Genomic DNA, 16,604 nt, shown 5'->3' with positions numbered 1-16,604 from the left:
ACAAACCTCTGATAGCCATATCCAGAGGACTCAGGATTTAGGGGATGCATTAGCAGTGCATGTCTGCTCTTTATTCATTGCTGCACGCCATGCATTACAGTGCAGCCAAAGACAAGAAGGCAGGAGTAATGATGAGCTTCTGCCTCTCCCTTTGCTCACTGCTCAGTTTGGCCGCAGGAACATTTCTAGAGGGTGCAGAGAAGTGCTAAGATTGCCTTTGGTAGGCAGCAAACTTGGCAGCTGCCCCTCCTGGGCAGTGCAGGGTGCCTGCAGGGAGCTGCAGGAGTCCCTGGCTCGAGGCTGCTGCCGGGCACATCCCCAGCTGTGCACAGGGGAGCAACGGTCCCAGGCTGCTGCAGGCTGGCATGGCTAAATACCAGTCTCAGTTAACCACGCTCCCACTCATCACATGAGAACTTGAGACGTTTTGAGATGGCCACAGCGCTGCTCAGCTGGGAGGACACAGGAGGAGCCAGGCTCTGCAGCATCACTGCAGTCCCCAGCTCACCCCCTGGCTCTCTGGATAAATGCCACCCCTAAGGTGCTGAGAATGGCAAGATGCTGGATGCAAAGCCCCAGCTCAGCACTGTCCTGGATCTCCGCTTCCCAGTGTAGGGAGGAAAGAAACAAGAAGGTTTGAGATACTCAGGAGATGAAGGTAGAAGTAGATGTAGTCTGTCTAAAGAAACATCTTCATTCCCATTTCTTCCTTTCTTCTCTCAGCCCCCCCCCTTTTCTCTCTTCTGTCATGTACCCCCAGTCCTGTACAAATACTGTTACAGCAGCTGCTGACTGATTGCAGCACTGCATGCTGCTGTGTTTGCCTGCTAAGGATGTAAATAAGGAATTCCAAAGAAATGCAACTCTTCCCTGCTCATTTGACTTTGCTTTCCCCAGATACAAGTTCAGAGGCTGCACGCTCAGCATCAGGATTCACACCATGGTCAGTCTGTTTACTATTAGGAGAGTTCTGTGTTCACAGCACAGTCCCATGTGTAAATTTTTCACAATACCTTTCATCTAGTCTGGCTCTGATTTCAGCAGAGAAACCACAGCGTAAACGGGTTCTGATCAGGGTATGCTCAGAAAAGAAAAGAGATTACCTGTGCCTAACCTGCCCAGATATTTCATGGGTCTTCTTCAAGCAGAAATAGCTTCACCACCCAGCATTGCCTCTCAGTGCCTAAGACATCTCCAAACGCAGAGGGCAGCACACATACTTTTCCCTGTCCATCTCCTCCCAGTTATTATCTTTCCCCTTTGCCATCTACCATCCCAAGGAATTTTAAATGAAGAGTCTCCTGGGTGCCCCACAGGGTCACAGCAGCATCCTTTCACCCCACCGTGCTCCCTGGCAGCAGGGCTCCCCGGAGAGCAGGTGGCTCAGCATCGTTCCCCGAGCTCTGCCAGAAGCCACTACGATGCCAAACCTAACATCAGAAGAACCTCAGAAAGGGCCCAGCATTTTGTTAGAGAAACCCCAATCTCTGCTCTGAGCCGTCTTTGCTAGCTGAAGTTCAGCTTAGTCAGGAAGAACTTGCTGCTGCTTCGGAGATAATTAAACCCATCTTCCCTCAACCCGCTGTTTGTACACGCACAATGATACCATTGTTCGGAGCCATGCAACACATATGCTGACATTAAAGTGTTTAATCTTGTAGTACAGTATTCCATTATTTTTTGGACATCTGTACATGATAGAAAGGGTACGTATTAAGGGATTTGTTGACAAAGAAATGGCTAATGCTGATACATGTGTGGACTGAAAGGATCTTTCCAAGTTATGTTCAGCAATAGGGACACTGCTCCTTCCCAGGCCCGAAGCCTGGCACAGATGTGATATGCACTGCTGCTATTACCACTTCTGAATTTATAACAAGGAGTCAGTGTTTAGAAGAATTTTGGAAGCTCCCTGCTGGGTTTGTGGCTAGGTGGTCTTGCTGGCAACACCACCTTCATGCTGAAAGCTAAAAAAATGAAGTGATGGTTAAAGGAAGAATATTAACTCCAGAGGGCTTTTTTCCCCCTCTCAGGGCAAAAATGTTGACCCTGGATTGCTCTGCAGCCGTGAGCCCAGAAGAATTTTGAATCCCCCTGTTTCTAACCTCTGGGACTGGGGATCAGGATTTATGGAGCCTGGTTTTCATCCCGTTTGAAATTAATGCACTAGTTCTGCTTGACACCAGCGGACAGGCCAGGACTTTGCTCTGCCACGTACTGAATTTCCCCTGCACCAAGGAAGCTCATCACCTTCACCTCCCTTTGCCCAGGTGTAAAACGGGTGCATGAACACCAAGCATCTGGGGGCGAGTTACCCAAACCAGTTCCCTCTGCTGAGCATCGCCCTGGTCCTGAGCAGCCCCTCCTGAGCCAGGCAGGTGGGGATGAGACCATCAGGACAAGGCTTTGGCAGGTGAGCCCAGAGCCACGCAACTGCCTGGGGGTCTCGGGCCAGAGGCTGAAGGACAGAGTGCCCCTGGCTCTGCATCCTCCCCCTTGGGCTGTTCACACGGCCTTTGCCCCCACCTGAGCCACCCATCAAAACGTGCAAGATCTGGCTCCCAGCAGCGTTATTGCACAGCCAGATGAGGGCTCCCAGTAAGTGTAAATAAGCTCTCCAAATACTGTTTTTAACACTCTTAAAAAATAAAAAATCTCATCAATTACATACAGCCCAGGACATTTGCTGTACTCCATCCATAGGGCTCCCAATTTATGATCTTCAGCTATTTCTCCAAGCATTTCTTTAACTGCTGCTTCAGCTGCCTAATGTCAGCATGTAAATCTTTTAGCTGAGAGGATGAAGCAAATGAAAACCAATCACAGAGCTTCACATTCCCAAATTCTTGCCATTATAAATTTACTACAACTGCCCCTGTAGCTCTTGCTGTCAAGCACAATGAGGAGGGAAACATGGGCCTTAGCAGGCTGTGGCTTGGCATGACATTATTGCAGTCTTTATTATACTCCCTCTCCTCCTTAGAAAAATATAGGGACTGACCTTGCACTTCTTGCTCAATCAGGAGTCCCGCTGGGCCCAGTAGGCCCTTTCAGCTGCAGAGACCGCTGGATCCTTCCCCTAATTGCTTTCCTCCTTCTTGAACCTCACCAACATAAGGAGAAAAGGCCTATATTTCATAAATGACATGATTTTATCCACCAATTTAGAGACAAAGGAGTGCAATTTATAGAGGGAACATTTAATCCCTGTTAATTAGGATCCCATCAAGAGCTCTCACATTTGGCATCCTGAAAATTTACAGCGCAGTTTCACAACCGCGGCGGGCCCGGAGCCGAAGGGAGAGCCCTGCCCTGCCTCCTGCTGCCGCCTCTCCAGGCCAGGTGAGGACGGGACCCAGCTCAAAGCCCCTCTGGGGAAGGGAAAAATACTTTCCAGCTGAGTCCACTTTGCAGGCGATGCACAGATGGGAGCTGGCCATCCCTTTGAAAGCAGTAATGTATGTAGGCTGCAAATGTTTGTGGATCCCTGGCTGAGCTGGTGGTCCCCGGGCAGCTGGTCTGGGAATCCCATGCTCTATGCAGAAAGGAGGCAAGAAAGTTTATGAAGTTTTGGTTTAGGATCTCTAGGGCCGGTTGTGGGAGGAATTAAAGGTAATTTTTCTGGAATTCAAACAAGATTTTGCGCTGCTGGATGTGTAAATCAGCATAATCTGCCTTTTTTTTTTTTTTTTTTTTTTTTGTGAAAATTAGTATTTTATGAAAGCTAGTGGCCAAAATCCACAGGTTGACTGGACCAACCAGCCAGCCCTCAGCCATCTCTGCAGAAGCTGCTCATTTTCTGTAGCTCCGCAGCTATCAGAGGAAAGGGAGACAAAGACTTCCCTATCCACTAACCTCACCTACTTGACTCCTTCAGTCCCTGGGGTCAGACAGGCACAGGTAGACTCTTAAAACATGTTAGACATCACTCCTGGAGCGTGGCAGAAATTTTTTTTTGGCATTCAAATTTCTGGTGGGTTTCACAGGCAACCACTGATGCCTCTGCAGTTGAGTCTCCCGCGTGGCTGAGAGGCTGAGGTGAGGGGGTGTTGTCTTTTGGAATCTATTTTCCTTTGACTTATCTTTCGGTCTCAGGAATTCAGGACCTTTAATCTATTTGAGATTAAAGTTCTTTACAAATCCCTTCTGGCCTTTTTGGGGAGTGAAGAAGTTAAAGACACCCTACTACACATTCCTTTTGGTGCTTTTTTTTTTTTCATTGTAAATTAGAAACAAGTAGTGTTCCAACTTCTGTGATCGCTAGAATAAATGAGACAACTACTCAAAGCATCTTGTAAAAAACCTAACACATTATCAGGTGAAAGTGTTAACAGGAAATTTTAAATTTTTACCTGTTTAAATATTCAAAATATATTCTAAATACATCCTCCATATGTGCCAAGGGGAAGAAGGCATAGAATTACCAAAGCTTTCACAATTTGGCAGCCTGAGCACAAGATCTGTTCATCTGGTGTTTACTTTGCTTGTGAAAAAGAAATTTTTTACATCTGCAGAAAACAAGAATGTAAAAATACTTAGGTAAGTAGACTGGCAGAAGTAAGGCCTCCTGCGAAACCTATTGAAATTAGTGGAAATATTCCTGTTGACTTCCCTGGGGGGTTGGCTTAGCTCTTTTAATGCTTCTGTAATAATTATTTTTAACAGTCATTCCTGGAAAATTATTGCTGTGATTCACTGGTTCTTTGCTTGATACATGGAGTTAATGACTGACACTGTGCTACTGTGCTTGGAACAGAGACTGAAAAACTGTACTGTTTCTTTGGTATGTGTAGGCAGAAATAACAGCTATTGCAGGCTACATCTCAACATAATCATGGCTGTCATGTATCACGCCTTGAGTACCATCAATCCTTGTTACAAAACCAGTGGCCTAACCAGTGTTTACAGAATTAGCTCGGATCAGCTTTCCACTTACCAGTAGTGATTTACAAAGAAGCTGAGAATAGCTGGGGCTCTTGTTTCCAGTCTCAACATATTTTGCTGTGAAAATGACCAAAAATAGGATCAGTTCAAGTTTCCCAGCTCTCTGCTGATGTATCATTTGCTTTAGAAGTTTGGGTACCCTGGGGTATTATATCAGGGTCACAAGCTTTTTTGTCCAATATTACTTTTTTGGTACTGGTGTCAACTGAATTGCCACAAGTTCTAGATGTCAACCATTACAACTTTTCATCTCTGTATCTCAATGTTTTCAAGTTTTGTATCTGAAAAGAGTACATGTCAAAACAAATGCCAAGGATTTGTTGACATTTTATCTTCAGCTTTCCCATATGTTTGGATCTGATACTTGGGTACGTTACACCTGCGTGCATGTATCCATCGTGTTTTCTTTTAATCATCCCAGTTGTTGCACAACCATGCCACCCGGCCTCCTCTTGCATCACTACAATGCCACAACAGAGTTGGTTGGGAGAAACAAAAGACTTCAGAGAGCTCGGAGCCCTATCTGTATCAGATAGATGGCTGCAGCCTGTGCAGCACTCAGATCATGGGCAGATAGTCAAGGCTGGACTTTCAAAGATGCCAAGCTTCCTTGCATATTTGCAACAGAGGTGTGGCAAATTTACTGACAACCACTAACTGAAGATACGTGCTTGTTTTGTTCACATCACCTTAACTGTCCTTCACACTTTTCTTGTTTTATTTTCTCAAGAATCTGCTGTCCACCTCCATGGAGCTCTCAGGCTCCATCATCTTGGCCTTTCCTTTCCCACAGGACTACGCCCAAGGGAGTGTCTGATGATCCCCACCTGGAGTAGCTACAATTGTCTGCCACACTTGCCATGCTGCTCTTGACCCAAGAGTTATTTTACACCAACAGATTTTGAGATGTGTGTGAAATGAGCTCATAATTTGTCTACAGAGGTTGTGCTTCCAAAATAGAGACCACGTCTAGAAATGAGAAGAGGTTTGCATTTACACATGCATCACTTGTGGATGGATTATTTCGTTAGGGGGCGAGATCCACTGTTTTCCCACAGCTAAGGCACGCCGTCTGTTTCATAGCAGAATTATTTTTCAAGGGTGTTCTTCCTTTTCATATTTTACGCCCTTTGATTGCACATCCAGAGCCTTGGCTTCCTCTCCAAGCAGCTGCCTTGCCAAGGCATTTGAATTGTGACAGTTTCTGAGCTGGAATTTCCAACATTTCAAATTAGGAACTGGGCTAAAACTGTTCACCAAAAGCCTTGGGGTTGTAGTGATTTGTAAGAACTGTGAGCTTAGGACAAACACAAGTTCACGTTCTTTGAGCTATTAAGTATACTCAGCAAACAATCACACTGTGTTTTGACTAAGTGAGCATTTAACACACGATGGCTGACAAACAGCTGAGATTAAGTTCATCAAAAATGACCAAAAGCTTCTTGATATGGTTGGTTATGACAATAAGGATCACGATTTTACAGACCTAACGGAGAAACTGCAGCCACATTCAGAGAGCTGTAGCAATTCCCTTGATTGTTTCACAGAACACTTGAAATACCATTCCCCTCTTTAAACGCCCCCCAACCCTATTCAAACTCCTCAGGTAATTAATTGGAAACAACCCTGTTGCAGAATTGTCAAAGGTCTGACTAACACCCATCAAACCCAGGAAACTCGGACTCCTTGAGCACTCCCCTGCTTACCTCATGCTGTTGTGCTTAAGGTATTACTGGGGACTACAAAAAGTGCACGATCATATATACTGTACCATATGTTCACAAATACCAAAGCACAGCAGCATGAATTAAGGATAGGATTTCAGTCCTCATAATGAAGAGTCTTGCTTTTATGAGTTCAAGTCAGACCCTTAACGTTATTTTAACATAGATTTTGGTGTTTAATTATGTAATAAGATTTACTGCAGTCATCTAACAGATGTTGATTCAGGGTCAGTGTTTCTCATAAATTAGTTCTGAAAGGATTTGTTACTTCTGGGTCAGCAGATAGGACCAGAGTGCAAAGAAAAAGGGGAAAAACAATAAACACTGAGTTGAAGGGTTTCTTGGGATTCTTTCTTCAGTTACATATCCACATATTTTCATGATCTTAATGACTATAGCCACAGGAATGTTTGCTTTAACACTAAAGATGGCTCAGCCCAAAACCCTATATCCAAACATCTGCAAAGCATGGGAAAGTTCAAACTCTGGGGCTTTTTATTTTATGACCCCGACCATTAATTTCTCACACTAATATGACACATTTTTCTGGTGCTCTGCAGTGGGAATTGCTGTGAACTCTTAGCAGCACCCAAAAAAGTTTCATCTTCACGTGTCTGTTGTCAGACTTTGTGCGAAGTGTATACACCAGCACTGACTGATTATTTGTATGTATGTAGCACTGAAAGGGTGCACCCACCTTCCTTTAAAAATTCAGCCTTCCCACGTCTTTGGAAGCAAATCTTGCTGTACATCCTACAGTTTGACCTATCTGTAATCCACCCTGCTGATGATGTTATCCATAATATAATTAAAAACACACAACATTATATTCATTCTTCTATAGTTGTGGTTAAAAGAGATATTACATATTAAAATATTTTTCCATTCCTCTGTAATTTAGGTGCAAACAAATTCCTTTGAGACTGAAATCATACTCTTTGTATCTTTTTCTGCTGAGAGTATTTTGAAGGGAAGGGATTGAGGCATATTTAATAGGGTTGCTAGCGCTTACAGGGCAGTTTGAGCCTGCCAAGTGTGTTACAAAAGCTGGTGACTACTCACAATTCTCACACCTCAGGGTATGAGAGAGTGAGCAATCTTCCTGAGGCTGCACTAGATGTTATAGCTGGAGGTGGAACAATAACTCCGTTCACTCAGTGCACGCAAAGACTGCCCAAACTATAAAACCATTTGCTGAACTTAATCGCCTCTGTCTTGGAAAGTTTAGGGGTTTCATACCTAAAAAACTCCTCTAAGACGAATCCCAGCTATTAGTAAGAGCGCTGAGGTATTTCCCTGAGCAGCAATCATACAGTGGCAAACTGCGAGCCCTGGACTGCTTGCAGAACTGCTGCTCGAGAGAAGGAAGAGCCCGCAGCCAGCTGCCGACCGCCGGCCAGCAAAGCCGGGCTGGGCTCACTCCGTGTGAGCGGCCGGACACGGTCCTGCTCCTGGGGACTCCCCGTGCTCTGTCCCTGCCACCAGAGAGCCCCCCGAGGTAAATTTGTGCTGTGCAGTGCCATAAATTTAAATAGCACTTCCCAGTCTCAGGCTGAAACTCCTCTTTTTCAGGAGTAATTCCATTTAAGTCAATGGATTTACACAATGGATTTACTGCTGCCAGAAGAGAATCAGGCCTGTAGAAAGACGCGCATTCTTTGCCAAGAAAACCTCAGAGCTAACTACTTGAATTGTGCAGTCGAGCTGCAGGGAGGTCAAGTGGACAGACAACACGACCAGGACACGCGGGAAGGCCCTGGTTCAAACCTCGGCCCTCTGAACGCCATGCGGCGTGACCTCTGGCGAGTCCGTGCGTCCCCTTGTACCTCTGTTTCCCCATTTTCCTTTGTCTGACTTGTCTGTTTAATTTGGAATTTGTTCGAAGAAGGGCACTGCACTTTGTGTGTTCAGATGGGGCACTGACACCTCTCCTCCCCTTGCTGCAGCTTGCTAGGGGAAAAGCTCAAGGTCTTTGTCTCCTCACCACAGTGCCCCTCTGCTCCACCACCACCAGCAGTGCTGCACGAGCCCATCAGCCATACATCAGCAGCAGGCAGATCCATCAGGGGCACAACACGCCATCCCAGTGCTGTCTCGGGAGGAATCTGGCACTTCTTGCTATTTCAAACTCACTGTTGGTACATGGAAGGAGGCACTTTGAACGTTTGCTTCACAGCCTGGATCGGTAAAGATGCCTCAGAACAGCAGCTCCAACCCTTGGAGTGGTACTGAGAATCTGTAATGACTTCAGCTGGCACCAAATGTGGGTCAGCAGCGTGAAAGGCCCCAAGGACTGGAATTTGCATGTGTGTATACGTGGGTGCGGGTATGGGTGCGTGTGTTGTGCTCAGAAGCAGAGTCAAGTCACGAGCCAGCACTGCTGCAAAGCCCCCTCTGTTCCTTTTGGCCCCTTCCAACAGCAGCCCAGCCTTATCGGTGGCAAATGTCCAGAGTCACTTGTCAAACGTGGAGCTGCCAAAAATCATTAAAACGCAACAGTCACTCACACCCTGTGCCAGCCAGCTGTAAAACTGTTTCGAAGACAGCCTAGTAAACACCTCTATACTTCTAGTGGCCTAGATAGAGGCTTTGTGTCCTGTGTGCTTTAACGAACCGAACGGCAGCACGAGATGCTGCAATCAGATATTCTTGCCCTTTGCTGTTGTGGCAACTCGCAAGCTTGTTTGATGGTGAGGGGAAAGGGAACAAAGCAGGTGGCTAATGGGCTGTTTTTCTGTTTCAGTGGAGCATGACAGAGAGTTTCACCATCAGCGCTGCCACTACCGAGAGTTCAGGTTTGATCTCTCCAGAATCCCAGAGGGGGAAGCAGTGACAGCCGCCGAGTTCAGGATATATAAGGATTACATCCGCGAACGCTTCGATAATGAAACGTTCCAGATTAGTGTCTACCAGGTCCTCCAGGAGCACCCGGGAAGGTGAGTGACCCTCAGGGAAATCCTGATGCGAGCACAGCAGGTGCCTTCAAGGGCTTATGCTCAACGTTTTCACAAATACCGCTGCCACTGGCAGAAGGGGCTTTAGGCACAGGGGCTGTCCTGTGAAATCTCAGTCGATGCTAACACAGCTGCTGCATGTGCTCATCCACTATGGCAAGGGGTGAAGGTGTGAAGGTGCCCAGGAGCCTCGAGGTGCACCAAGAGCACCCAGCAGCTGAGGAGCGAGCGAGGGGCAGGGGCTGTGCTGGGTGCTAGTGCGGGAGGAGGCCACAGGCTCCAAGTACTTGAACATTTCTGGCAGACATTGCCTCTTCCTCCTGCTGCTTATGGATCCTGAGGTGGCAAAACCACATCTGAATGCTTCCTTTCTAGTTGGAGCTTAATTACTAGCCCTTATTACCAAAGGCATTTGAGCTCCCTAATTAACAAGGACAGATGACACCATGCTCTTTATATTGACTGATTGTTTTGTGTGTGCACAACTACAAGATGAGCTATTAAATCCATTCCAGGGAATTATTAATGTATGCCAAACTCCCTGACAAATCCTCCAGGGAACTTGAATAAGAACATATGTTTAATTTTCTCATCTGTTCTTGGTTCCAATTAATCAGCAATCCCAAACCGCTTATCAAAGGCACTTAGTTTCATTTGCACATTTCTTCTAAATACAAAGCCTACCAAAAGCGAGACTGCATTTATTTACATGAAAAGTATTTACAATCACATGCTAGTCAGAAGTTATTCTCTAGGACTACTAAATATGAGGCAATAATACTGCAGACCTAATTTAAGTTTATGAAAAGAGAAACACTAGGGATTTAAAAGGGGGAAAGTCCAAAAGGGTAAGAAACAATAGTGTAATCAGGATTCCGGCTTTATAGTTTTAAAAGAGGTAATAAAAAGGCAAAAAAATATATAGTTTTGCATTTTTGGTCCATTAAAATGTGATAGGAAACCTTATCAACAGTTCTAAATGGTGAGACTTTCTACCAGCTTTGTTGTATGGTAAAAGTATTTAAACACTGGCATGTGGGTCAAAACTCGTGTTTCTCTCAACATTTCTAATGACAATTATTTACAAGGTTTGAGGGACTACGCTACTATTAATCTATTTTTATTAAACAATGATAACTCAAGCATTTTAACTAGAGTTTCTTAAAGGAGAAGGCAACAAGCCACAAGCACGCATAGGACCTGTTCGATCCTGCCTTCTACAAGCATTTAAGTTCTTTCTATCTTCAGCTCTCACGGACACAAAGGCCTCCTTTTGCTATATCTCATCAGTAAGTTATATAGATAACAGCTTGCGGGGATACCTTCTCACTCACGGGAAAAGCAGAAAAAGGATATGTGTTGGCAGATGCCCAGCGTGCCAGGACAGTAGGGAGAAACATATCCTTAGAGCAAATGTCCTTCCTCACCACACGAATGGATGCCAGGGAAGTTCTCCTTCAGAGTCTGATTAGTGAGGTGCCGGCAAGGAAATTTACTGACAGAGTTAGGATGAGATTCAGCTCCTTAGTTTTAAGGTGATACATCCACAGATTTGTTACAAGGATCTATAGAGAGGGCTGCGAGGTACCTCCTGGGTGGGTCCTGTGTCTACAACTGCATGGAGCAGCCTTTCTGTAAGCTGTCTCCTTCATGAGCTCTTATTCCTAAAGGAAAAAATGCATGCAAAGGGCAGGCATATACATGAACTGCTGGGTGGAAGAGGTGAGGAATACTGCTAATTATACAGATGTTCCAGCTACAAGATTAGATGCAGTTTTACTGCATCACATTCACCACAGGAACAGCTTTTTTTTTTTTTCTTTTTTTATGAGTGTTCATGCATATTCACCCTCTGCATACATTTTGGCACAGGCGCTGTTGAGTTTTGAACAGTTTGTACTGAAAAAAAAAAATACTCCTGTTGGTTTGGATTGACCAAAGGTAAAAATATTGTCACTAGCATTTGTAAAAATATTTGCTCTTTTTCTGCATTTTTCCACTGACATTTTCCAACCAGCTCTGTCACAGACCAGTCATCCAAGTTAGTGTGTCATTGGGCAAGTGGAGAAAGAAAACAAACTCTCTCCAGTGTTGATCAAAAACCACCCATTCACTTTGATGCTTCCTTGGCTGTTTGTCTCGTCCCGAGCAGGCTGGAAAGTCAGACCCATCCGACGTTGCTAGCAACAAGAGCAAAACAAAGCCAAGCCCTCCCCCTGCACCGCGAGAAACCTTTGCTCACATTTTGCTTTGTCGGTGCCTTCCCCTAGAGCACGGCAGGTACGATGGCCAACGAAATAACGGATGGGTTTCCTTCTCCCCCTGCTCTCTGATGATAAAACAGCAGTGGCATCTCCCAGCAGGTTACTGGAACTGCCTTCCAGGGCCTGAGACACCAGATATTCCCCAACCCTGTGGTCGCCCACAAAGCACACCTTGTGCTTGAGCACACCAACGTCTACAAGTGCACCACCAGCCTCCCCACAGCAACAGTGGGATCAGGTCACCTCCTGCACCACACGGCGACACACAGCAGGGGCCAGGATAGCTCCTGGGGCCCCCAAACAGCACAGCATCCACCTGAAAAGAAAGCTGTGGCTGACTGGAGATCTTTTCCTTGAGGATGAAGGGAGCACTGGCTGTGCTGGAGGCTTCATTTCCAGCTAAGCCTCAGATAACCCTCCAGTTCTGAGGGTGTGCTGGTGTGCCCTCGATTCAGATAAGCCAGGAGCAGCAGCAGCTCAGCAATTCAGTACTTGTGGTACGAGTTCAGGCAGGCTGGCAGGTAGCTAACCAGCAACATCTCTGCTTGCTGCTTACCGTGGGTGAAAAACACAGGCATAAGTCTTTCCAGACAGACACTGCTGAAGCTGTGCCCCTCAATAACAGGGCTGTTGGATCACAGGATGGGCGCTGCCACCCATCTGCCTGCACAGCCGTGGGCAGACACGTGTCTAACCACCGTGGCAGCAAGAACAAGAGCACAGCTCCGTCCTCTGTAGCACACTGGACACCCCTCTGGACTTTGACTAAGAAATTATCTGAAGATGTAAATACAGGTGTTTTTAAGAAAGCAGACTAAACAATCAAATACTCTTTCTGCAATTTCCAAATCTCCGAACGCATTGCAAGGCAAGCTTTTCAAACTGACAACTTCTCGGTTACAAAAAAGCATGCACAGCATTCTTTAGGCACAAAGCACCAGTTATTCACTTTAAGCAAACAAGTACATTCATGAACAAAAATGTTCCTAATATCATAAACACTGTGAAAACAGCTGAAGTTTTGACTAAAATAACACGTCTCGAAGCCTTCACACACACAACCTAAGGTCCAGTGACTCATGTCCACCTTCTCTTTGGTCACTGTGGTTCCCTCACCCAAAAGCTTGGGAAAAAGCTTTGTAAGGCCACCAGCTGGGTTGAGAAGGGAGCTGAGCAGTGGGACATTGAGTCCCTGCTTGCAGTAAGGAGCCCTGCAGTGGGGAGTACAGGTTGCCACCACGGAGCTGTGTGCTGGCCAAGCCCCCATCTCCTCCTGCCTGGGTGCTGCTGGAGCACAAAGCTGCTCCAGGCTGCACCCTTCCTCTCCAGAGCGAGGGAGCGCACACCACGGGGCATGGGGCTTGCTGCAAGGTGTGAAGGTCATTTGTCTCAGGCACCGAAGTGGGAAACATGTTTAAAAAAGGCTTGTGGAGAGGAGTCTAAGAAAAATGACCTTTGTCATTTTTTATTTTCATGACCTCAGAGAAGTCATTAAAATAGTTTGTGAGGCACTTTGGAAAGGAAATATCCGTTACCTTTTTCTACCAGTGTTCCAAGCGATGGCCAAAGGGACCTCGGTGCCCTAACAGACACATGGGTGCTTAATGGGGTTTCTAGCAGCAGGTTGGATACCTAACTCATTGCAGTTGATATGAACCTGTGTATTTTCACAAAGTACCCATGCAGTTCTGGGCAGGCTGTCAGCTGGGGCATCATCCTCAATTTATTAACACGAAGCTAGAGAAAAAATGCAGACTGTGTCGTTCTCCTCAACACCAGAGCTTGGTCCCGCCCATATGTCTGCACCTTCTGCAGCTGAAATACCTCATCCCAGAATTTCAGCTCCAGTTTCAGTGGACCCAGCACTCTCACTGTGGAGTAAATCCCAACCCCTTTGAAGTCCATGGGAGTTTTGTTACTGGTCAGAATAAAGCCAGGTACTTGACCAGCCTTTGGTAATTGTAATGGAGTTGCTACATGTTCACTTTGTGCCCATTATGGATTTCACAGGCTTCAAAGGCAGTGACTGATGTGGATGCTCATGTTACCAGCCCTACAGAAAAATAAGATCTTGCACCATGCATTCCTGGGTTTGACTTGCAGCTGGAATGCTTTAGTTTGTGTTTCAAACTACGCCACTTCTGCACCCAGACCAAACCTGAGCCCCTCTCCAGACCCTCTTCCCTTGTTCATTGGGGTCTGTTTCCATGTTGCGGATTGAAACATGTAATTCTAGTAACTAAGAAAGGCTTAGGCCCACCCAACAGGCAAAGCAGATGTGTCCTCTTTTTGGAGCTTTGTAAAGTAACCCGTGTGATTGTTCCCAGGGTGGTACAGTGCAGAAAGATACAGTTTGTTTTAATGTTGTGCCCCAGCACCATAACCATATCCACAAGCACTCTAACAGCATCTAGAAACGTACTGACAATAGTTTTTATTAATTTTTATTACTTGTCTGCACGTAGGTTGGTAACTGTTCTCATCCTGATATGCTCTCGGGCACAGCAGCAGGGAACTAGAGCATGGAAGCCCTGCAGCCCCCCAGGAGCAGCGCTGCATTCAGTTACCTCTTTCAGACCATTCCTCAAAGCCACTGCAAAAACCTCTGACAAGTCTTGAAGTCACTCAGCTTGGCATGACTCTTCACAGGCACTCAGGTAGCTGCAAGGAAGCATTTTACATACCCCAGCGGGCTCCTCCTCAGCTAAGGGATGCTCTAACGACCAGCAACTCAATACAGAAACATCTGCACAGAGTGTCAGGGATACGTACATAGCCTCATTTCTCTCAGCACAGCTTTTACAAAAGGCTTCCTACTTAGGAAACACGCTGCATCTCTCTGCAACAAGCTCTCCCATTGCCACTTTTAATCAGTCTTTGAATCCTAGGTGATGACCTCAAACACTACACAGCAAGGGGAGCACAGCTACTGGGGACAGATGAGACAGAAATAAGAATAAGAGGAAATTTTAAAGTGAATTTAATTTCTCCCAAGCTTCAACCGAATTTACACAGATCATCATCTGTGTAATTTACACCATCATCACAGTTTTCAGGCCACCTCCAGCAGTCTGTGCCTTCACCTGGAGGACCCCCGGGCTGGGCTCGCTGGCAGCTCGGGGGGGAGAGAGGGGTCCGAGGCACAGGGAAGGGGAGGTGTGGGAGGAGGGCTGCATCGGGGCCGCGTACACAGGGTGTTGCAAACGTGCCAGGGAGAGGCCCAGGGAGATCCTGGGGCCCTCTCGGAGTAGGAAAGTCTGAAAAATATTTTCCTAAGCTTGTCTTTGGACAGCTGCAGCCAACTTTAAGTAATGACACCAAGCAAAGTGGAATCTGGATGCTGCAGTTTTTTAATCCAAACAGATGTCTTCCAACCCGAGACCTCCTCTCCCCTTCCCAGGATGCTCTTTCTGCCTTCTCCTCCCTCCACCTGCTCAAACCTGGACGCGAATTGCCCACAGCCCCCCTGCCACCTCTATCTTTGGGCAACCTTGCAGTTAATTTGCCAGCTTGCATCGTGCCTGTGGCCCAAACAGCTCCTCTAAGGTTATAATACCAGTCAAGAGGATAGGATTATGCTCCTGTGGTTTACAAGCTGAGTCAGTAAGACATTTAACATATCTGTGCCTCCAGTATTTCCCACTTTAAAACGGACGTGGGAGGATTGACCCATATTTGTAAAGCAATTCAAGTCTACTGCTGCAAGGTGTCACAATATGGTTATTGTTTAAAACACTGCTAGATCTGTAATTCCTCAAACTAGCAGGTAGGGATTAGAGCTGCGCAGCGGCCAGACAGCCTCAGTGTGCTCTTTGGGCCAGCAGATGCCTGAAAGGCAGACAGGGGACGGCAGGACCTGCTGGCAGTGCCCTAGGCTGGCTGCTGCCAGGACACGGCCAGGAGAGCCACCAAGGCTCTGAGGTGCTCACAGCCCCGAGTGCCAGCACATCGCAGCCATCAGCTCGTTTTGCAATGTAAGGAGAGCTGCCAAGAGTCACCTTGTCTTCTGCTGCCTGTGCTTCTTCCCATTTATTTTTATCCCATTTGGAAGTGCTCGCTAGTGTTTACTACCACTTGTCAACCAGCAGCTTGAAATAACAGAGCTGACAAGGGGGCTGGGGAAAGCGAGGGAAGAAAACAAACACAAAAGCAGGTGCTGCTTGCTAAGAGGGCTACGCTGCAGAACTACAGACCTTAGAGCATTATAGGTTTTAATTGCAGAGTTTCATCTACTGTTCTCCCTTGCTATCGCAGAACTGATGACTCTCAATTTCAGTCTCTCTCTCTCAAGGTTCCCACCAGGTCAGGTGGCTAGCAGAGATGCTGCACTTTTTATTTAGCATTTATGGCTACAAACCAGAGCATATCTAAGAGGCTAAAAAATACCCCAGCAAAAAGCAAAGAGCCCATACTTGCTATTTTCATGAAACTGCCTGGTTGTTAATCATTTCTCTTAGAACTTCGGGGGTTACGACACAGCAACTCTCTTCCTCACTCTTCCCTTTCAGAATGCTTTCACTTGCCTTTTCTTTATTTTGCCTCCTCTTATTTCTCCGCTCATTGCCACAAACCTCACTTTTTCCAGTCCTTTTCTCTTCCACTGATCACCCTTCCTTAGCCCCCTCATGCCACCAGCTCTCCCTGTCCCTGCTCACACCGAGCCCTTTAGCAGCTTCAGCCCTTCCACATCCACAGCTCCAGCTGCTTTCCAGACACGA

The 16,604-nt window shown here is 46.4% G+C and overlaps 1 protein-coding gene across 1 annotated transcript in view; it reads left to right on the top strand.

Annotated features, from left to right (window-relative positions):
* BMP7 (bone morphogenetic protein 7) overlaps positions 1-16,604 on the top strand; it is a 44,153-nt gene that overhangs the window by 15,059 nt on the left and 12,490 nt on the right. The window contains exon 2 of the mRNA XM_032198621.1: positions 9,412-9,604. Within this exon, the coding sequence (XP_032054512.1) occupies positions 9,412-9,604 (193 nt within the window). The remainder of the gene's footprint in view (positions 1-9,411; positions 9,605-16,604) is intronic.

Source organism: Aythya fuligula, chromosome 16 (assembly GCF_009819795.1).
Source record: "Aythya fuligula isolate bAytFul2 chromosome 16, bAytFul2.pri, whole genome shotgun sequence".
Classification (NCBI taxonomy): domain Eukaryota; kingdom Metazoa; phylum Chordata; class Aves; order Anseriformes; family Anatidae; genus Aythya; species Aythya fuligula.
This window is presented reverse-complemented; position numbering and strand designations above follow the sequence as displayed.